The sequence below is a fragment of the Chelonia mydas genome, chromosome 2 (assembly GCF_015237465.2).
Source record: "Chelonia mydas isolate rCheMyd1 chromosome 2, rCheMyd1.pri.v2, whole genome shotgun sequence".
Lineage (NCBI taxonomy): Eukaryota > Metazoa > Chordata > Testudines > Cheloniidae > Chelonia > Chelonia mydas.
Genome location: NC_057850.1, coordinates 203,939,364 through 203,963,144, shown reverse-complemented (window position 1 = coordinate 203,963,144; position 23,781 = coordinate 203,939,364). Strand labels below are relative to the sequence as shown.

At 40.5% G+C, this 23,781-nt stretch overlaps 1 protein-coding gene across 1 annotated transcript in view; it reads left to right on the top strand.

The window, feature by feature from the left end:
* The window catches only part of DNAH11 (dynein axonemal heavy chain 11), a 277,792-nt gene that overhangs the window by 7,738 nt on the left and 246,273 nt on the right, over positions 1-23,781 (top strand). The window contains exons 3-7 of the mRNA XM_037890566.2: positions 4,583-4,779; positions 7,738-7,927; positions 9,695-9,794; positions 17,232-17,443; positions 23,074-23,307. Of these exons, the coding sequence (XP_037746494.1) occupies positions 4,583-4,779; positions 7,738-7,927; positions 9,695-9,794; positions 17,232-17,443; positions 23,074-23,307 (933 nt within the window). The remainder of the gene's footprint in view (positions 1-4,582; positions 4,780-7,737; positions 7,928-9,694; positions 9,795-17,231; positions 17,444-23,073; positions 23,308-23,781) is intronic.

Genomic DNA, 23,781 nt, shown 5'->3' with positions numbered 1-23,781 from the left:
GGAGGAGTATAAAAATATTGCTTGATCATACAGGGGTGTAAACAGGAAGGCCAAAGCACAATTGGAGTTGCAGCTAGCAAGGGATGTGAAGGGTAACAAGAAGGGTTTCTACAAATATGTTAGCAACAAGAAGGAGGTCAGGGAAAGTGTGGGACCCTTACTGAATGGGGACGGCAACCTTGTGACAGATGATATGGAAAAAGCTGAAGCACTCAGTGCTTTTTTTTGCCTCGGTCCTCACAGATGAGGTCAGCTCCCAGACAGCAGCACAGTATGGGGAGGAGGTGAGCAGCCCTTAGTGGTGAAAGAACAGGTTAAGGACTATTTAGAAAAGCTTGCAATGCAAGTCCATGGGGCCAGATCTAATGCATCTGAGAATGCTGAGGGAGTTAGCTGATGTGATTGCAGAGCCGTTGGCCATTATCTTTGAAAACTCGTTGCAATTGGGGGAGGTCCTGGACAACTGGAAAAAGGCAAATATAGTGCCCATCTTTAAAAAAGGGAAGAAGGAGAATCCAGGGAACTACAGACCAGTCAGCCTCACCTCAGTCTCTGGAAAAATCATGGAGCAGGTCCTCAAGGAATCCATTTTGAAGCACTTGGAGCAGAGGAACATGATCAGGAACAGTCAACATGGATTCACCCAGGGCAAGTCATGCCTGACCAACCTGTTTGCTTTCTATGATGAAATAACTGGCTCTCAGGATATGGGGAAAGCAGTGGATGTGATATACCTTGACTTTAGCAAAGTTTTTGATACGGTCTCCCACAGTATTCTTGCCAGCAAGTTAAAAAAGTATGGATTGGATGAATGGACTACAGGGTGGATAGAAAGCTGGCTAGATTGTGAGGCTCAACAGGTAGTGATCAACAGCTTGATGTCTAGCTGGAAGCTGGTATTGAGCGGAGTGCCCCAGGGGTCCGTGCTGGGGCCAGTTTTGTTCAAGAACTTCATTAATGATCTGGATGGTGGGATGGATTGCACCCTCAGCAAGTTCGCAGATAGCACTAAACTGAGGGGAGAGGTAGATACACTGAAGAGTAGGGATAGGGTGACTTAGACAAATTGGAGGACTGGGCCAAAAGATATTTGAGTCCTGCACTTAAGATGGAAGAATCCCATGCACTGCTATAGGCCAGGGACTGACTGGCTAAGTGGCAGTTCTGCAGAAAAGGACCTGGGGATTACAGTGGATGAGAAGCTGGATATCAGTCAACAGTGTGCCCTTGTTGCCAAAAAGGCTAATGGCATATTGGGCTGCATTAGTAGGAGCATTGCCAGCGGATCGAGGGAAGTAATTATTCCCCTCTATTTGGCACTGGTGAGGCCACATCTGGAGTACTGTGTCCAGTTTTGGGCCCCCCATTACAGAAAGGATGTGGACAAATTGGCGAGAGTTCAGCGGAGGGCAAAGAAAATGATTAGAGGGCTGGGGCACATGACTTACGAGGGGAGGCTGATGGAACTGGGCTTATTTAGTCTGCATGAGAGAAGAGTGAGGGGGGATTTGATAGCAGCCTTCAACTACCTGGACGGGGGTTCCAAAGAGGATGGAGCTAGACAGTTTTCAGTGGTGGCAGATGACAGAACAAGGAGCAATGGTTTCAAGTTGCAGTCGGAGAGGTCTAGGTTGGATATTAATTTTTATTTATTTCACTAGGAGGGTTGTGAAGCACTGGAATGGGTTACCTAGGGAGGTGGTGGAAGCTCCATCTTTAGAGGTTTTAAAGGGCCACCTTGACAAAGCCCTGGCTGGAATGATTTAGTTGGGGTTGATCCTGCTTTGAGCAGGGGGTTAGACTAGATGACCTCCTGAGGTCTCTTCCAACCCTAATCTTCTATGATTCTATTATTAGGATTCCTTGGGGAAGGTCTCCCTAGAGAGAGGCCCAAAGGTTGGAACGGGACTGGCAGAGCTTCTCTGCTCAGAGGGAGCTAGGGCCTTGTCTACAATGCAGAATTAAGTTGACATTGACAACCATATGCTGCTTTAATTACATTGGCTGTGCAAGTCCACACAATGCTCCTTGTGTTGGCAGAGTGCATCCACAGTTGATCCTCTTGCATCAACAGAGAGTTGCATTGTGGGTAGCTATCCAAACCAATGGTAAATGGAAAGCTCTAAGAGAAGGAGGGTCTTGAGCCTGAAAGAGCCAGAGGAATTCTGTTCATTTTTGTAAGGATTTAATAAATTAGATCCCAAGTGGAAGAATGCTAGTTAATAAACACAAACAAACCCACTCCCGGGTGCATGAGAGCCCTGAAGATTCAAGGAGGCTGTGTGGTAGTGGAAACTCTACCTTACCTGGCTTATCTTTTCACCCACACAGGAAGTTCACTGTTATGCAGAAGCAGTTGGAACTGCATCACAGAGTAAAGAGGATCTTTTTCTTTTCGCTTTTCTTTTCTCTTCTCTTCTTTGCTTTTTTAATGCTGTTTATTAACAGATCCATTCATTGATAACAGAAATCTTATAAAACTTGTTTTACAACTTAAATAGAGAAAAACTTAGTATATACACAATTATAAATTGGCCTTGTAGAAAGGGTTTCTCCCATCCTTCATTTAAGAACTTTCTTTGAATACTATCAGGTTTGATGATGGGTGACAATCCTCTTTCAGTAAACTCCAAAAAGTTCCACCAGATTTCTAAGTAGTTATCATTTTAAGAGGATCTCTTTCATGCACCTGGGGACCACAAAAACAATGAGGAGTCTGGTGGCCCTCTGCCATGAAGAGAGGCTGGTGGAACAGACTAACAGATTTATTTGGGCATAAGCTTTCATGGGTAAAAAACCCACTTCTTCAATTTTCCCTCTCTTGGTATTGACACTTCCTCATCAATTATTGGGAGTGGATAACATCCACCTTGACTAAATTGGCTTTCAACATTGGTTCTACACTTGTAACTCCCTTCTGTTCATGTGCCAATATATATTTATGCCTGTATCTGTAATTTTCACTCCATGCATCTGAAGAAGTGGATTTTTTTATCCATGAAAGCTTATACCCAAATAAATCTGTTAGTCTTTAAGGTGCCAGCGGACTTCTGGTTGTTTTTGTGGACACAGACTAACACGGCTACCCATCTGATACTGAGGACCACAGTGATTACTGAACACCAAAGAGGAAACTGAGGTGCAGTTATTGCAGTGCCATTTTGTGGGGTGGCATGCTCTGGGGATGCTTTGTGCCACATCCTCTCTTCACATGCACTTTACCATGATGCCTATAGAACACTACAGAACAACTGACCGTAGAAAGGCAGGTGAGGAGTTCAGGCCACTATTGATCTGTTCATCTGTCTCTAACAAAACAACTAGAATCAAGGTTTATAACTACAAATTTTGCACTCAGTCTTTACAAAAACATGATTATACTGTATCACTCTTTTCCCTGTCCTTCACCATTTATTTCACCTCCCTGTTGTGCCTTGTTTTAAACTAATACCCCTAATCCTACAAGGAGTCCTGCACAGGTAGAAGTCAGTGGGGCTCTGTATCAGTTGTTTGTAGCATTCGAGCCTAAGATGATGAGCTCATTGTTTGTTTGTTCTATGGCTGTACAATATTGAGCCTAATGGGGCCCTAACCTGACTGGGATCTATGTGCACTAATGTACTAAAAATCATCCTCAAAAAGGTCCCTATGTGACATTGGTATGCAGATTTAATTTACCTATTCATGGTTTAGACCTGATTCATAAAAGCACTTAAGCAGGAGTTATGTTCTACCTACATTTGGCAAAGTGCTTAAGCACATGCTTAATTGTAAACTTCAGTGAGCAATAATCACATGCTTAAAGTTAAGCATGTGCTTAAGTGCTTCAAAAGTACAGTGATATGCACTATAGAAAATGTAGCTAGGAGTTAGGGAATGTTTGTTTATATGAAGGAATTAAAGGCTTTATAAATAAATGTTTTGAATATGCAATATTCAGTCACAGACAAAACTACACATTTGCATTAATGGAAAAAATATTTTTACAAAGGCTTATTATTGAAGGGTATTTTTACTCTAAGATTATTCTAAATATGATGTTGAACCTGACCAGAAATTAAATTATATTTCGGGATTACTCGTTTGTTTGTTTGTTTTTTTGTTTATTAAACCAAGGCACTTGAGGACTGGGATGTTGATGATGATTTTGTGCCCTCTGATGGGAGAGGTTGGATACGGAGACCTGGCTATTTATTTTGCTCCCTCTTTTTTTTTTTCTTTTTTTGCTGGGGGGAAAAGATGGAGGAGAAATAACAAAAATAGTATAATTCATGGTTTCTGAAAAAGAGCCTCAATGTTGGGGCTCAGTTGATTTGTGGAGAGTGTAAATACATATTCTTTTTATGTACAACACAATTAGAATAGGTTTGAACACATGTATATCAACAGAAAAATATATATTAAAAATCAAAAAGTTGACTTTGATTTAAGTAATCCTTTGTTTCTGATGTATGCTTTAGTTTAGTTTTGGTGTGTATTTGTTCCACTCAGGATTTAAAGAAGCAGTATGTTGTGAAATACCCTTGAAAAACTTTAAACATTTAACTGATTTGTAACCCCTCTTTCCCTGCTCTGTCTCTAGGTTTTAGTGCCTGTTCTTTCCAATAAGAAAAACCATGAATGCTGGCCACATTTTATTTCACAAGATATGGAACATCATGTGGAAATTATGAAAAATAAGGTGCATGTTATGAAGGGAATGATGTCAGGAAGAACCCTTCTTCCCATTCCAACAGTTGCAGCGAAGGCTGACTTGCATCAGATGTGCACTGAAAATAAGTAAGAAACACAACACATACAATACAGCAAAGAGCAACTGCACCTGATGGTCTTTCAGCCACAAAAATTTAAACTGCTATTAGTTGCATTAGTTAAATAAATGTATCAGTAAATGTTAAAAATATCCCTTTTGATATTAAACTTGGAATATTAATGATATTGAAGTTGGAACACTTTGGTTATAAGATCACTCCCATGAACATTTTAAAGAGTGCCCCAAATTATGGCTGTTGCCTCAAAATGCCAAAAGAGATTTTTACAAAATAACTAAACATTGAAATTGCTCTCTGGTATATGGGAGGCTACATAGAATGTATCCTCAAGGGCTTCTAGTTGTGGCCAGTTAACTGCAAGAGCAAGGCAGAAGTTGTTTGTGTATTCACCAGAACCTCTACATGAAATTATAGCCTCATAGCATGAAATATGACTAGTTGTTTGTTGGGGTTTTTTTTTTTTTTTGGATGAAATTTTTGAATGTACTGCCAATAGTTACTACTTCCTCTCTGTGGCTCAGATCCAACAGAGCGCTTGCATACAAGTTTAACTTCAATCACATGAATAATCTTATTGCCTTCAATGGAACTATTCAAGTGCTTTAAAAGTTAAGCAGGTGCTTAAGTGCTCTGCTGGATTGCAGCCTATTCTCTCGCTCCCCTTCCAGGTTCCCCTATCTCTTTTCCAATTACTGTGTATTTCCCTTTCACTCTTAGTGCTCTTCATTCAACATGACTTCAGTGGCTGTTTCAATGGGAGCAACAGTGATTGGTTGAATGTCCTAATTTGAAGGGGTGGTGTCATGTACAAGGATTAAGAGGGGTTTAATTTTTAAGACTTCTTTTCATGGAATTATTTATATATAGTGCCTGGATTTGAGGACAGTAACAGTAAAATACTGTTTGAGGGAGGGAAAAATATTTAAATGGTGATGTAACCACTGAGAAGAATTATTGCACAACAGATCTAATTTTTGTATCCCTTGGGCAATATTTTACAATGCTACTGTTTGAAATACTAGATGCTATTTGTTTTATTACTCAATTGTTTATTACATAAAAGTACACGTGTTGTTTTAAAGGGATGTGTGTGCTACATTGCTCAGGTTTTCTTTTGTTTTATACACTGAGTTTCTTAGAAATCACAATATATGCACTGATTTATTCTCTAATATTTAGCAGCCATAATGCTAAATTTTAGCCCACCTGTTGCTGTTTCAACCAGAGTTAAGAAAATAGAAAAATGTGATATAATGGTGCCTTTTGTCGTCACTTACCTGAATCTTTCTGATGTTAATTGGAGGGACTGAAATATGGGACCAGATTCTTGGCTGGTTTAAAATTGAGCTCCACTGCCGTCAATGAAGCTATGACAGTTTACACCAGCTGAGAGTCTGGCCCCGATTTAATATTTAGACACGGTGCTTGTTAAATTCTGGAAGATGTATATTTAGAAGTCCAGGAAATTCCGTCCTTTTTGATATCATCCTTTAAGCAGGTAGTGGTCATTGCAGTTTCAATAAACAATATTAAAGCACCATAAATTTACATGGCAATGACACATTCCAGCCCCAAAGAGCTTACAATTTAAATAAGACAAACACATGACAAGAGTTCAGGACAGGTGGTCTGCACAGATTATTGATGAGGGATTGCTCAGAGGGGTAGGATTTATTCTTATTATTGTAATGTGTAGGGCCTAGGGGCCTCAATCAGGTTCAAAGCCCCGCTGTGCTAGGTGGGGAGAGAAGAGTGAGGAACAGAGGGAGTGTTCCAGCAGGATGACATAAGCATGAAGCCAAAAATGGGAAAACAAGTTGCCGAGTGGAGTAAGGGGTGAAAGGACTCTGAAGGAGAATGGAGAGAAATTAGATTAAATTGTGTGTGGGAGGGCAAGATTATGTAGAGCCTTGCAGGTGAGGACAATCTTCGTGAATTTAACGTATTAAGAGATAGCAAGACAACAGGAGCAGTGTGGTGTGAGAAGGGCAGTGGGAGAAGATGACTTCATGCAGGCATTTTAGACTCAGAAGAGGACAGGGGAGGTGAGAGCCAGGGGTCCCAGACAGAAAGGAGACAGTTAGGGCTTATCTACACACAAACCTGCACTGAAATAACTAAATATGTTTAAATTCACAACTCTTGTTAATAATGGCTTTTTAACCGCTTAAATGACATTGAAGTAAAAGCTTTAATTTTTTAATGAAGAATATCCACACACAGACTTGCACTGAAACAACAAAAGCTGTGAATTTTTAAACTAATTTAGTTATTTCTGCACAAGATTGTATGTAGACCAGCTGATGTCTCCTAGTTGGAGATAAGTGCACACCTTAATATTCTGTAAATATAATTCACTTCAGCTTTGCTTGCATCCTTCCTTGTCCTTGTGGGCCCTGAACTGTATGTTATAGCAAACAAACTAACAGGCTGGAATGTTACTAGAAAGAGTGCATGTCAGGAAATGTTAAAGAACATGCATAGGAAGTGAATTTTGAACTAATAAATGTTGAATATTTGGACTGGAAACCTGATTGTAACTTCTTATCCAGTCAAGAAATGGGAACAGTATCATGTGACTTGGGACCAGTAAACTAAGCAACAAAACTTTGATTTTGAATACTGAACACTCACAAACAAAGAATTATTCATGGGGAGTACTTGGCCAATAGCTTTGAACAGTGTATAGAGCTGAGGAAAATTGTAGTCTGTTTACTGACAGTCAAACTCTTATTCTTTCCTCATAAATCAGTCCTTTCGGCTTGCTGATCATTTAATTGTAGTGGTTTGAATATATCTTTCTGGTAATGTGTTGGCCAGTACCAGACTCAGTATTCTAGGTGTTAACACTAAAGTGTTTGTGATAAAGTGTAAAGAGATGGACAAGGACATCTGTTGCCAGACCACTGCCCTTGAACACCACCTGTAATTCAGCAAAACACTGAATTTTTTTTCTGTTTTTCAGACAATATCCATATGCTAGGGCAGTGCTACATGCAGTTGAATCTATGGTTATTAAATGGTCGCATCAGATACATGACATACTAAGAGAGGATTCTGTTCAACCTCTTCTGCAAGGCCTCCATTCGGATCCCCAAATTGAGCTCAACTTCTGGAAGACAAGAAAAGATAATTTGTTGTGCATATATGATCAAGTACGTGTTTTCAGATATTTGGCAGATATTGAGGGAAGCCCTCTATGCTTGTCATCTTTTTCATGCAAAATGAGCCACTGTTTTCAGTGTTTCAAATAACCTACATAGAAGATGGGCACAGCTGAAGATCTGGATTTCTGATTAAACTGGCTTCATAGATATGCCCAAACAAAATGGAGTTAAGGAGGTGTGATGGTGTAAATAACAGAGTGATAGTTAGTGGTTAAGGACTACATGGCAGTGGGGAACTGTCTGGATCCCTTAATTGTTCATTTCTAAATTATCTAACGTGTGTGTGTGTGTGTGTGGTCAAGAAAGCATAATTTTTTGTGGTGGTTAGGCAGACTCCACTGAAACATACCTTCAAACTAAATTCATTAAGTGAGCTTTTTGTTTGGAATCACCCTTTTTATTTGGTTGGGTTAAAAAAAAAGTTTAAAAGAGGTGGTTGCGTAAGATCTGGAGGCGGGGAAATGCATTCCAGTATTTCCATGCCCCTGAGTCCCCAGCATCCCGCTCTGTCTTCCCCGTTCCTTTTATGCCCTACCTCCCCCAAGATCAGCTTCCTCCATGCTCTTTGAAAATAATAATAATAAATTGGGAGGCGGTAGCATAGGTGGGGGGTGGGGGGGGGTCCACAGGCAACTTTCTGAACCCACAGCTTCTTTTAGCCAATCCTTTAAAAAAACAAACCACTTAGTGATTTATCATCAACCCTTTCTACTAGGAAAAAACTTTAATAAATGTGCTTTATCTCCCTTGCATTTGTTCCCCATCCCTCCAATTCATGTTTAGCCTTTCCCCTCCTCAGTATCTTTCCTATGTACCGTAAATCTTACTATGCCTCTTCCAGTCTATATCTTTGCACTCTCCCCACCCAAAATAATACCACCGAAATAAAAAGATATAAATAGGCATTTTCCCTCACAGGTAAAGTAAAATAAAATTTGGAGTTCTTAGGCCAAGCCATTTGAGAGACATATGAAGAGCCAGAAAATAATAAGGAAAAAACTGTTAAAACTTGAATGACAAAGAAAAAATTGAAATATCCTGGTTGACCCTGTGCAGGAGATTTAGCTACGCGTGTTCCATTAATTTTAAGATACGTATAGCTAACTTCCCTGTGCTGATTTGAAAATCTCAGTCTGGAGCTTTAGAAATCTTTTCCTATGTCTCTGCCCCAGAAAATGCTACATAAGGGTAAAGATTTCTTTCTGAAGAAATTGGGCTTGAAAATCAGGCCTATAATGGGAAAGTAGATTCAACCTTAGCTATGGAATGGAGGCTGCTGCTTCAGAATACGGACTTGTTAAATTGGATATTACAAATCCTCCAGCTGTGTCTTATTAAAACATTGTGCAGCTATCAAGATTTACATTTTAAATATGAAATATTGCTTGGAGGTGGAAAACATGTTGTTACCATCCTCTTTTTAATTCTGTATTTCCACTATCCTGGTTATTAGCAGTGCGCCAGTATAAATTGGATAAACATTATTAGCATAGAGAGCCTGACCCATTACCCACGGAAGTCAGTGGGAGTTTTTCCATTGATTTCTGTGGACATTGGATCAGGCCCAATATGCATATACCTGTTTTGGAATTGTTTTTTTTTTTTTAATAAATACTTTGGCTGAAATCCTGACTCCATTGAAGTTGGTAGTAAAACTTTTGATTTCACTCTCTATATCCAGATAGACAACCTACTCCACTTTGTGAAAAACGTTCTTAAATTTCATATTTACTGAAAAAATTTGTTTGATTCTAGCTTCAGTCTCCTGTTGTTCAAAAAATGGTTAAGATCTTAAAAGCCAAAGAGAGCAGCTATTATCCTACTTCTCAGAACATTTTGAAGGACGTAGAAAATGGTAAGGGTAGCTTGAATGAAATTTATATTTTGTCTACTTTTATATGTTTGTTTATAGAATAATCTATAATACTGATTGCAATAACACTGTAATATGCCACTGCTAAGCTGATTCTGTGCCGGAGGAGCATGTACACGTTAAATCAAACTGCTTTGTATTTAGACTTCACTCATTATTTACTTTTATAAAGTTTATGTAGATACTTTTCCTTCCATAAAAGTCATGGAGAGATATAGTAGTAATTAAATTAGTGTGTGTTTCTAAACATTATTTTGAGTCTTCACATGTACTATATCTGTTGGTATGTGGACTTTATTGCTAATAGGAATGACTGTGCAGTTAGTATATTAGCCAAATATTCCTTTATCATTAGTTTGTATTTCAAATACATCAAATGAAATTTCAGTGAAATATAATAAATGCCTTCTACTCTTATAGTGCCATTTATCTTGTGATTTGTTAGCTTAGTAAGCAATAATATTTAACTCTTACATAATACTTATTAGTAATTCTCAAAGTGCTTTACAATGGAGGTAAATATTGTTAGCCCCATTTTACAGACAAGAAAATGAGACTAAAGGAGGTGAAGTGACTTGCTCAAGGTCATCCAGTAGCCAAGTGGCTGAGCTGGGATTAGAATCCAGGTCTCATGAGACCCAGTCCACTGTGCTCTCCACTAGGTCATACTGTCCCAGTTCAGCCTCCCATCCCTGTTAAGCAGGTAAATTATGCTCATTTTATGAATGGGTCTCTTTCTCTCTTGTATGCAGATGTCAGCGCTTGATGTCCAGGTTCCATAACCAGATACGTTCTGTATCAAAGGAGGTTAGGTGTTGTAAACTGCCCTCTAGATGCTACTCTTCCACCACATGACTTATTATCTGCTATGCCGCTCCACAGTCAGTGTAGGGAGGATAGCAGGCCGAGCCAATGCATGGTTGCAGCACTTCTGTTTGAGCCAGAGGGTAGCCTATTAAGCCTGATCTAGAATATAAGAACAGCCATACTGGGTCAGACCAAAGGTCCATCAAGCCCCGTATCCTGTCTTCTGACAGTGGCCAATGGCAGCTGCCCCAAAGGGAATGAACAGACAGGTTATCAAGTGATCCATGCCCTGTCACTCAATCCCAGCTTCTGGCAAAGAGAGGCTAGGGACGCCATTCCTGCCCATCCTGGCTAATAGCCATTGATGGACCTATCCTCCATGAATCTATCTAGCTCTCTTTTGAACCCCATTATAGTACTGGCCTTCACAACACCCTCTGGCAAGGAGTTTGAGGTTGACAGTGCATTGCGTGAAAAAAATACTTTCTTGCATTTATTTTAAACCTGCTACCTATTTTCATTTGGTGGCCCCTTGTTCTTGTATTGTGAAAAGGAGTAAATAACACGTCTATATTTGCTTTCTCTATACCACTCATGATTTTATAGAACTCAATCATATCCCCCCCTTAGTCACTTCTTTTCCAAGCTGAAAAGTCCCAGTCTTATTAATCTCTCCTCCTGTTCTATACCCTTAATAATTTTTGTTGCCCATTTCTGAACCTTTTCCCAATTCCAATATACCTTTTCTGAGGTGGGGTGACCACATCTGCACACAGTATTCAAGGTCTGGGCGTACCACAGATTTATATAGAGGCAATGATATTTTGTATCTTATCTATCCCTTTCTTGATTCTCAACATTCTGGTCACTTTTTTGACTGCTACTGCACATTGAGTGGATGATTTCAGAGAACTATCCCCAGTGACTCCAAGGTCTTTCTTGAGTGGTAACAGCTAATTTAGACCGCATCATTGTATATGTATAGTTAGGATTATGTTTTCCAATATGCATTACTTTGGATTTATCAATATTAAATTTCATCTGCCATTTTGTTGCTCAGTCACCCAGTTTTGTGAGATCCTTTTGTAGCGCTTCGCGGTCTGCCTGGGACTTATCTTGAGTAGTCTAGGATCTTTGATCAAGGGGACAAGGAGACAGGTACAGCAATGAGCTCCTGAATTTACTTATCGATGCTTCCACACTGTAAGGACGTAGTTTTCAGCTCCCTAGTGGTGCTGGCTTTCCATGCATGCTAAAGGGCCAGTAGTACTCTTGTCCTAGAGTGTGTCAACTGCTGTAGCAAAGGGATGTCGAGAGATCGGCCATGGTGTCACATCCCAGACCACAGAAATAGGATTCCTCCCCTGAAAACAAGCAGACTTTTGAGTTGGCTCAGAGTGTTGTTCTCTTTCTGAGAATGAGGCATCAATCAACAAGAGACGTAATAGGTTGGTTCATCTGTCACTGCTCTCCAGGCAGACGTAACAGTAATGGGATCTTGTCGAAGATCTGGCAGAGCTGTGTTTACTAGTACATGCAAATTGAAGGTTTGTGTATAGTTCAAACAGCCACTTATAATATAATACAAGTGGTTGAATTCAACTCCATGTTGACAAGTTGAGTGTGATAGCTGCACCCCCAGATGGCAGAGCAGTATTCTGCTGGAGCAGAGGCCAGTACAGATGTATGAAGGACCAAAGAGTCTGTACCCCAGGAGGTTCCTCACAGTTTTCATATCAAGGCAGCATGGGAAGAGAACTTCATTTTCAGGTGTTGCAGGTAAGGCCAGTATGTCACGCTATGTTTGAGTTTTACTCCCAGGTATGTGACAACTAAATGGAATGGCAGTGGCGGTTCTTGGATCTGAATCTAAATGGGTTTATTAGCAAGATGATTTCTTTTAGCTGTTCGTTACTGAGGTTCTGACTGTATTCCTTGTAGGCTGATGTGGTTCACCCAAGGTATGATTAACAACCGAAGCTTCATCCTGCAAGTTGGGGAGAGAGTCAGTCACTTTTTAACAAGGGTCAGTTTTGGCTCCCTTTTTGTTCAATATATACACATATGACCTTTTTGAAATGCAGCCCAAGAAGTATGTGTATGCTGGTATCTATATTGCTGACACTGGAAACAACTTCCACAAGATTGAAGGGAATCTCAGCCAAGACATGGATACTTTGACCACTTACTTCCAGCAATGGAGACTAATTCTCAATGAAACCAAGAAAGGGGCAACTGAAACAAGAGAAAGCAGTAATAATTTTCATAGCATCGGCATGGCTGGGACAGGTGTTCCCAACCCTGATTCATCTGGTGACATGTCTGCCTCTGCATGTCCTCTAATGACTGACCTCCTGACCTAGGAGTCAGACTCCATAACGCTCCCCAATATATCATCCCTGCACCTCAAGGCCTGGCTCCTCGATGGTTCTTGGGCCTAGAGCAGGAGCATTCTCCCAAAGTCCAGCTGGTTCTTTTAAATAGCAGGAAACTTACCACATATAGGACTTGCCTACAGAAGTGGAAGCACTTCAAACACTATATCTCCTACTATTTTTCCCCTGGCATCCATCCTCGACTACTTATTAAACATGAAATCTATGGGACTGTCCCTGAGCTCAAGTTTTATTTAGATGACATCATGGCATTCCATTCACCAGTAGAAGGTTTGTCAAGCTTCACATATCCTATGACAGCAAGATCCCTTAAGGGCCTCCTTAACTGGTTCCCTTCAGTGTAGGATAATGTCATATCCTAGGACCTCAATTTAGTGCTTAATATGTAAGGAGACCCTCCCTTCAAGCCTGATCACTACTCAATCTGTCCTTCAAGATATCGTTCCTTGTGGCAATCACATTGGCCAGAAGGGTGGGGGAACTGAGAGTCCTCAGGGCTGACCCACAACATATGGTGGTGTGTTGTATCTGGACAAAGTTACATTGTATCCCCACCCTCACTTCCTCTCTAAAGTCTGAGTTCCACATCAATCAGGACATTCAACTGCCGATATTTTATCCCAAGTCCTGCTTGTGCAGAGAAGAGACCAGTCTCTGTACACAAGATGTAAGACAAGCTGTGGCTTTCTACCTTCACCATACTCAGCCCTTCAGAGTTTCAGAGGGACCCTCTGGCGGCAGCCTCCCTGCCCTCTTTCACTCCCCTTGTTCACCTCTCTTCCCTGGGCCGCTTCTCCTTTGGCCCGCTTGCACCTTGTGGGCCCTTCTATCAGGGCCTGCAGCCTGGCGGGTATTGGGCTGGAGCTCTCCTCAGCTCCCCCAAGCCTGCCCAGCACTGCGCTGTCCAGGGTGCTGGTCGTCTTCACTCAGGGACAGGCCTGCTCCCTTCCTGGGTAGCCTTTATATAGGGCCTAGCCTAGCTCTGATTGGCTGGATGTAATACTGGCCCTGATTGGCTTTCTAACAGGCCCTCCCTGATTGGCTGCCACCTTGCGCAGCCTCTCTGGCCTGTTGTAGCCCAATCTGGCATTGGAGTGGGGCACCCCCCCCCCCACCACCACCACAGAAGATATGAGAAAAGGTAAACATCATACTCGGAGACAAAGAACTAGAACGAAGTGGAAAAATTTGTGTACCTTGGAAGACTGGTATCGAAGAATGGGAATTGTGAAGATGACATAAGAGAATTGGACTAGATGCTACTGCATTCAGAAGACTGCAACATCTGGAAGTCTAAATACATTCTTATAAAAACAGAAATCAGCGTATATGAGAACTGTCATGCAGATACTACTGTACCGGGAGGAATGCTGGAGTATGAGGAAGGCCTATGAATGAAAAGTTTTGACTGCAGACATGAACTGGCTGAGGGGAATACTGAGAATTACAAGACTGCAAAAGATAAAAAATGAAGAGATAAGAAAATAGCCAGGGCAAGAAATAAGGCTGTTACAGAAGATTCAAGAAAGATTGCTGTGATGGTTTGGATATATGTCAAGAAAGCACCCGGAAAGGATACCATACAAGGCGATATGTATCAGAGTGCAAGGAAGTAGAAATAGAGGAAGATCAAGGATGTGTTGGATAGAGGACACAGTTAAGAATGACAGAACAAAGAAGTTTAAAGAAGATCAAAGCTGTGTAGCTGGTACAAGATAAAAAGTGGTCAACGACTGCTGTTGGCCCCATCGTTGCTGTTGAGCTGACAGATGTGAATCAAAGGAAGAGAGTAGGTCCTTCATTTTTACAGCCTGACTTTCTATGACATCATTTGTACCTGACGAGACAGGAGTTGCTGGAATACCTTCTCTGATGCAGGATCCCATCCCATATTGCCTATGACGAAGCTGAGATACAACAGCAAAGCTAGGAATTGATAGTTAAGTGTCAGTGGTGGAGTGTGTTCCCTGAAGCATGTTCATGTTCTAGGGCTGACTGAAGGAGGATGTCCCTCTTGGCTGCTGAGCTTTCCTCAATATTGAGGTGCAGCATCAGGTGAACTGACTCCAAGTTAAGGTTTGTGACTCTGGCCTGGAAGAGGATCCCATTTGGAGAACCACTCCTTTGGGCTGTATTTGTCTCTCTTTCACTTTTTTACAACAAGAACTTGAGCTCCAATTTTTCATTTTATCTACTTTAGCTTCCTTTTTCACTACTAACATGTAGGTTTGCTCCTCTTTGCTTTTTATGACTGTAACAATCGCACTTCCCATAGGCACCAACTCTGTGGGTGCTCTGGGGCTGGAGCACCCACAGGGGAAAAAATGGTGGGTGCTGATCACCCACTGGCAGACCCCCTATCAGCTCCTCCTTCCTCCCTGGGGAAGGGGGGAGGAGCAAGGACATGGTGCGCTCAGGGTGGCGGCAGAATGGGGTGGGAAAAGGCAGGGTGCGGGTGGGGACTTGGGTGGAGTGGGGTGGGGCCTGGGGCAGAGCCAGGGATCGAACCCCCCCCCGGCACATTGGAAAGTTGGCGCCTGTGGCACTTACCCAGAACTGAGTTCTGGGTCATGCGGTTTTTCTCTTTGGGTATCTGTGACCAGTGGTGAATATAGTGTGACAGCCTGCCTACAGTATTTATTTTAACAGTTGGAACAAAATGTCAGAGAAAAACTATTTTAAAACAACCAACAGTCCACATGCACATCTATCTTACCTGAAGTCTTTCCAGCTCCTGATAGTAACCTAGGCAGGCTTAACCTCTTCAGAAACCCGAGTGGTATGTAGGGTATATCTACTCTTCCAGTTGAAGGTGTAAATTCCAGCTTGAGGAGATGTATCCGCACTAGCTCTGTTGAGCTAGTGCAGTGAAAATAGAGTGTAGCTGTGTCGGCATGAGCGATGGGAGGGACTAGCTGCCCTGAGTATATTATAGTATCTTGGATGGGTATGTATTTGGGGCAGCTACGCTCTTTTGTGTACTGGCTCTATCAGAGGTAGTGTGGGTACATCTCCTCATGCTGGAATTGACAATTTGAGTGTGAAGTGTCAACATGGCATCCTTAGGCTGGCTCCCCTGAACACTTCCCCCATCTCTTAACAGTCCCTTTTTAAACTGCTGTAGTCCTTTTGGTCTTTGGTTTGTGCAAGCCTTTTCCTGTCATGGCATTGTCTCAAAACATCCTTCAAATGTTTGGGATGAAGTGGCTTAACTTCCCTCACAGCCCCTTATTACATTAACCCAATATTTTCGTATGCTATCCCAATAACTAGGTCAACATTCAGTATTCATACATTATTATAGAGCAGCTCCTACTCCATCACATAGTGTGTCACTCAATGGGCTCTACTCTGGTGAAAATATCCTCAGCAGTTGTTATCCCATTGAGGTTTCACAGACCTCTGGACTACAAGGTCACAGAGGCCTTTCCCTGTATTAAAGGACTGCTTATGTGACTGCCAAAGCTTGCTCCCTTTTCAAAGATAGTCACAGATCCTACCAGTTGGGCTCATGAGAAAGATGTTGGTGTGGCATGTTGTGTCCCTTAATATCTTAATGCAAAGGGGATAGGAAGGGAGACTTTCTTGACTGTCTAATTTTGCTGATATAGACAGCAACACACAAACACACTGCTCTTTGAGCATGGTTTGGAAACATGCTGCTTCTCCAGCAAACACAGTTTTTAAAGAAGACTACAGGCCTCTGACTTGTCCCTCTTGCTATCATGAGAATTTGTTGGAATTGCACATGCCTATTACTTAAAATGTAGGTCTGCAGTAACTTCTGCATCACTCCAAGCTGGTTGGCTGAGGCAGGGGGAACAAACAGACAGAAAAGAAAGAGTTGTGATGCACAGATACCTAACTCCCAGCAGTAGAACTGGTGAACAGGGAGTTGTCTGAGCCTTGTGCTGTGTGGTCGAGCTTCTATACCTTCACCACAATACTGTCTCATGCCCCAGAAACCTACATATATTTCTCCCTGGGTAAGGACTGTTGTCATTTTATATATGTGTGGGGAAAAATTAAAATTATGATTAAATTTACAAAGTTAATCTCCTCCATTGACTGTGATAAACCTTCTTCTAATTTTTACAGTTAATGCATTGAAAATATTTTCATTTTAGACTAGAATATTTTTTCATTCCTCAATGTAAACAAGCTGATTTAGAAACAATCATATCTGAAGTTTTAGCATTTTTTTTTCTTTTTACAGCACTTATGGAAGCCCAAGATATTGAGCTGTACCTGAGACCCCTGAGAAGACACATTCAGTTTCTTAAGGAGACAGAATTCCCCAAGATCCAGGCTTTAATTCCCCCTTTGTTTCACACCATCTGCCTGATCTGGAGTCACTCCCAGTTTTACAGCGTGCCTGCACGAATAATAGTTCTACTTCAAGAGTTCTGCAATCTGTTCATTGACCAGGTAGCTCAAAATATAAATCATAAACTATGTGTATCTAATAAATAAGGGCCAGTCAATAAGTAGTATGCTAATAACAAAAGAGAATGAATTTAGTGTGTGTTAGTTTTTTCTAATAAATAGTTGTCAAGGTTCCTTCCCCACTCTGAATTCTAGGGTACAGATGTGGGGACCTGCATGAAAAAACCCCTAAGCTTATTTTTGCCAGCTTAGGTTAAAACTTCCCCAAGGTACAAACTATTTTCCTTTTTCCCTTGGACTTTATTGCTGCCACCACCAATGTCTAACAGATATATAATCGGGAAAGAGCCCACTTGGAAACGTCTTTCCCCCCAGAATTCTCCCCAAACCCTACACCCCCTTTCCTGGGGAAGGCTTGATAAAAATCCTCACCAATTTGCATAGGTGAACACAGACCCAAACCCTTGGATCTTAAGAACAATGAAAAAAGCAATCAGGTTCTTAAAAGAAGAATTTTAATAGAAGAAAAAGTAAAAGAATCACCTCTGTAAAATCAGGATGGTAAATACCTTACAGGGTAATCAGATTCAAAACATAGAGAATCCCTCTAGGCAAAACCTTAAGTTACAAAAAGACACAAAAACAGGAATATCCATTCCATTCAGCACAGCTATTTTATCAGCCATTTAAACAAAACCGAATCTAACGCATATTTAGCTAGATTACTTACTAAGTTCTAAGACTCCATTCCTTTTCTGTTCCCGGCAAAAGCATCACACACACAGAGAGAACCTTTGTTGGCCATTTTGGTCAGGTGCCAGCGAGGTTATCCTAGCTTCTTAACCCTTTACAGGTGAAAGGGTTTTTCCTCTGGCCAGGAGGGATTTTAAAGGTGTTTACCCTTCCTTTATTTTTATGACAATAGCACAATTAGAAGATCAATCATGTTTCCGCAGAGATCTCAAATTACCATTTTGCTACTAAACCTGCAGCACAGCCAAATAATTAGAACTATCTGTGCTGCCATTTCATAAGTTCTTTGCTTAAAAAATGCAATAATCTCTGCATAAAGAAGAAAAAGTATTCTTCAAAAATTATGCGGTGCTCAGCAAGTTGTTTCTTCTGTTGCCAGTGGGTCTAATGTCTCTTTTCTTAGTTATCATTACACCCGCTATTTGCTTTATCAAATTGCAAACATGTGATAAAAGCTACTCAGATCAAGAAAATATGGAAATGGCAAGCAAATTGTCAGTGAGTGACTTTGAAATGCTGCATTTTCTATACTCCCACAATTAATAAACCCTCCCTATTTAGCAGGGAAAGCCCCAATAATGTAAAACATACTGGCCTTTCCCACTTTTCCATTCAAACATCTCTCCAAGCCTAACATATTTCAGTGGAGCTAAGCCATGTGTTCATAGTGGTAACTTTTAAATGTAGCCATTTCCTGATGTCCAGTGTTGTGGACACTGTTCTTCTGGCCAAGCAAATACGGCCAGGACTCCCTTAAACAGTCAACAGCATTTGTTAATTGGCCAAAAAAGTCACCTTTGAGAAACACAAGAGAAACTGACACTCCCTAGCCTACTTCAGAGCATGGGTGCACAGCTGCCACAACATTCTAAGCTCCTGCTGGCCAGGGAATGAGAAATGAAGGAACTGATTTTCCTTTCACACTGGACATTACTCCTGATTTATGCCACAAAGACAGAGACTTGTCAGAGTTCTTGCTGAACAGGGAGCAGGACCACTAGGAGACAGCTTTGGGAGGACCGAATGTACTGTTGCTGCGGCAATATTTGGATTTCATGTTTGCAGTGGAATTGTAGTGGTGCTCAGCTTTTCTCAGGAAAAAAATGGTGTGAGCACCTGTACCCCAGAAGAAAATATATAGTTATTTTTGTGAATGCAAGATGTGGTACCAGCGAGACAGAAGGTAACAGTGGTTGCTGTGTCAGTATGCAGTCATGTAGCCAAGCCTTTGGAAGAGAATTGGGCTCCAGAAATCTACTTTGTCTCCCACGTTAAACAACACGGTGCTACTGAGCATTCCCTGTCTATTTTTATTTATAGATTATGTTTTTCAGTGGCCTGTCCCCATTTTGTCATGCCTTCATTTTTCCATGCCATCTTCTTCCCTGCTACTATGTTTATGCTGGATTCTGAAAGGCTGAGTTACAAAGTTTGAATGTTCATGTTTCCATTGAAGCTTTCCTGAATGCTCTAGATTTCCTGCAGTGACTATTATTACATTCTCCCTTTTTTATTCTGTATTTACAGAGTAATTAATCTAGTCTTACTATTGCTACCAACATGTTTTTTAAAATAAAAAACGTATGCTAAAGGCCACAGAAATAAAAAACATAAGCAGAGGCCACAGAAACCACAGTATATATGAATGCTCCAAACATAGAAGACAGATTCTATTTTAAAAGGGGAACTGTTAGTAGACTAGTGTTAATGATTGTAGGTGTGATTCTGTTTTACTTCTTAATTCTGATCTCTGACAGAATGGGCAGCAACACTTGGAACCAATTAGAAGTAATGCTGACTGACTTGAAAGGAAACCTCAAAGAATATATGGCCACTTCTATGCTGGCTGCAAAGTAGAGGCATGGAGAGTTGTGGAGTTAAATAATGAAAAATAACTGGGGGTGGGAGTGTAATGTGTTTTCTGTTTGGGAGAGAGGAGCAGTGAGGGAAAAATAAAAGTGAGATAGCAGCAGAGCCAGGTTTTTCCCAGTCTGTTGTGTGGGTAACTTCTCATTTGAAGTATACAAATTTAATACATTCCGTTCTTAGATCTGATATAACAACCATTAATTACAAGTTTGCATCAAATTGGAATAAGCCTGACCAGGTAAAAACAATAATGCTTTACTCTTATATATAGACAGAGAATTTTCATCCAAGGCTGTTAGTTCTCTTAACAGATGTCAGCTGCATCATTTTTAGAACACCCCAGCTGTCGTTATAATCCCCATTTTACTGTTGTGGAAACTGAGTGCCCAAAGTGGTACTGAAACTTATGGGTCAGTGGTAGGTCTGTGGATCTCTGTAGGTATTGGATTGCTTTTTGACAGTAGGACCCAGTCTCCTGTCTGTCTGTGAGACCACTGTCTCCTGGTACTGTTTTACAGCAGTCCCATTTATTTATTTATTTATTTTTAATAATTCAGGGCTGGGTGTCCAAATATCAGGGTTATTTCCAAACTCTGTCGCTGACTCAGTTTGTGATGTTGAGCTGCTTTATTGAACACTCTGTGCTTCAGTTTTATTATCTGTAAAATAGAGATCCTAATACTTGCATACCTCACAGGGATGTTGTGAGACTTGATTCATTAATGCTTGTGAAGCACTTTGAAGTAGTCTGATGGAAGGAGCTATTGAAGTACAAATTATTATTATTTATTATTGTTATTTATTTTAACAGTATATTTGCTTACACAAAAGGTAGATATTTTTACCATGCACTGATCCTATATTACTCAAGTCAACTGAAAGTCAAAATGGGCTTCTGTCTCTGTATTTAAAATGTTTTATCTAGTTATTTCATGCAATACTTTAGCCATTAAAGGAGTCAGTAATAATATATTTACTGTGTTATTAATTAATTGTACCATACCAGTTTTAGTAGAGTAATGCTAATAATTAAATACTTTTTCAGGGGCTTTGAATGTAACCATACACAGTTATGTAATAACCTCAAGAGACTAAATATATTTGCTATCTGCCTAGTGAAGCCTTGATTAGATTGGTTGTACTGAATGGTTCACTAGAGCAAAGTACTTAATATGAAAATAGACAATGAGAATAAACAGTCATATACAGGAATGCTGTCTATAAGATAGTTAAACTTAGCTATGTTTTGTTGAAAAAGCCAGTAAATTTGTAAAAAGAGCCTCATCTCACATTTAATACTCAGACAAAACTCTGATTCATTTCAGTGGGGCATTTTGAGAATAACTTTAAATGTAATAGAAATCCCATTGGTAAAGGCTTAGTCCAGGTCACTATTGTAATGAGCAAAATAGATAAGCAACCTTTGTGTTAGGCTACAATTTTGTTAAATTATTTCTTAGATTCTTTGGAAATTGCTTTCTGTTTCACAAAGAAAGTTTTTTTGCCTTGCAATTTTTGCTGTTAAAGAAAAGTTCAACTATAGATAATTACATGATTTGCTTAACTTCTTATTTAAAAATATTTATAGTTAGAAATCTACTATCTTGAAACCTCTGTAACTCTATCCGGAGTCTATATGCAAAATTATTACAAAAGCTATGTTAGAATGTTATGGTTGCAAAGTCAAGCATTCAAAAGTTAGGAAATATCAGAATTAAGGTTGCTCGTGCAACCTTTGTGTGTTTGTGCTATGACACCCTTTAATTACATGATCATTAACTATTTTGTGCACAGTTGGAACTTTGGGTTGGAGGAGTTCTGGGTTCAATTTAGTCCTGAGGAGAGTGGTTCTCTAGTGGTTAGACCCTGCTGCTCCTTCCGCACCCAGCCTGTCCTTCTCCCTCTCTGCTCCTGTCCCCTGACCTATTCCTGTTCTCCCTTCTCTTATCCCTTTTCCTGCCTCTGCTGCTCTGCTTCTCAGCCCTCTGCATTTGAGTCAGGATACCTTCCTCCTTCTCCAAAGGCTCTACTGAGCATGTGCAAATGGCAATTTTCCAAGGTTTATAATTTGGTCAGATTTGGCTGCATTCTCAGGGAGAAAACAAAAGACAACTTGGTGACTTCCGTTGCCAAATTTCAGGTCCCTGCTCTAAAGAACAGAAGTGCTAGAGCACCTCAATGAAACACTTATAAGAATTTTTTAACATGAATAAAACAATGTCTTTATTTCACACTTAGAAATGGCAGAACCTTTTTTTGCAGAACTTGAAGAAATGAATAAACATTCAGTCTGAGCCTGATATGGAAAGCTTCATCTTGAACAATTAAAGTTTTGTACAGTTAGAAGTAGCAGGGTCTAATAATGGGAAGAGTTGGACAACATGATTATTGGTGGTGCCGCCAGATCCACCTATAATAAAACAGTTCCTATGACACAGCGATTTCTGGTTTTCATTTTGAATAGCTAAAGAGTCCATGAATGAGCCTCCTTTTTTTTTTTTATTTTTTTAATATAAAGTCAGTAACTTACAAAATAAAGTCATACTAGTCTCAGGCTGGCAGTTCTAACAGTATGTGTAATAAAGATTAGAGAGCTAAAATAGGGATTTAGCAATAAACCGATAAACCCGTCTCTAACACTAAGTAATATTTTCCCCAAGTGTTGCCGATCTCTTTTTGTGTTTTTTTTTTTCCCCCCCACTATGAACAAACCACTGCACTGTCACTGTGTACAAAGATAGCACACCAGGGCTGGCTTGATTCCATGGGTTACATGACAAATTTGAGGACATGATGTGCTGCAGCAAATATTGATTTTTAAAACCTGATTTTGTTTCAATCATCTTAAATGTAACTTGGGAAAACTGACAAGCTAGAATTTTTAGGCCTAACAATTTTTAATTATTAATATATTAATATATAAATATTATAATTAATTTAAATATTGTTAGCACTTGTATAGAGGGTAAGTGTCTTTTTGACTGAAGTTATGGCTAGCTTTGATAAGCAGTGACTTTTTTGTTCTTCCCCTATCTTTTTTTAAATTCTAGGCTAGATCATACCTCTCCCCACCAGATCTTTTGAAAGGAGAAATTGAAGAAACATTGGAACATGTGCAAATAGCTGTACATACCTTAAGGAGCTTTAAGAATTTCTTCTTTAGCCACAGAGAGAAGTTGGCAAGTTATTTCACCAATGGCAAGGAATTTAAACCATGGGATTTCCAATCTAATATGGTCTTTGCCAGATTTGACCAATTTCTCAACCGTGTAGTGAAAATTGAGGTATTATTTACAATTTCAATTATATTTATCCATTTTTCAAGCAGCATAGATTATCTGAGAATGCCTGCACCACATCTGAAGCAGGGGGGACAGTGTCCGGGTTTGCTGGAGGAAGGTAGCAGTGCTTTGAGTGGGGTGGGGTGGGGGGAGTTCAAAAACGGCAGCAAAAAGGTGGGTGGGGGTCAGCTTGACACACTGACTCATCCCATGGGAAGGTAGGGCAAAAGGTTGAAAAGGTGCAAGCCCAGGCGTTAAAGCCCTTTCTCCAGGCAGCAGGCAAGTCAGCACCCATCCTTCCTTCCTCCCCTTGAGGTGGCGAATATCAGGTTTGGGCAGGACCTGCTGTGGGCATTGCGCTAGTCACTTCTTTTAGGGGGGCTCGGAAGGAATTTTTCTATCACCACCAGATTGGCCTAGGTGAAGTGGATTTTTTCTGCCTCCCCCACAGCGGGACGTTTGGGGCGGATGTCCACT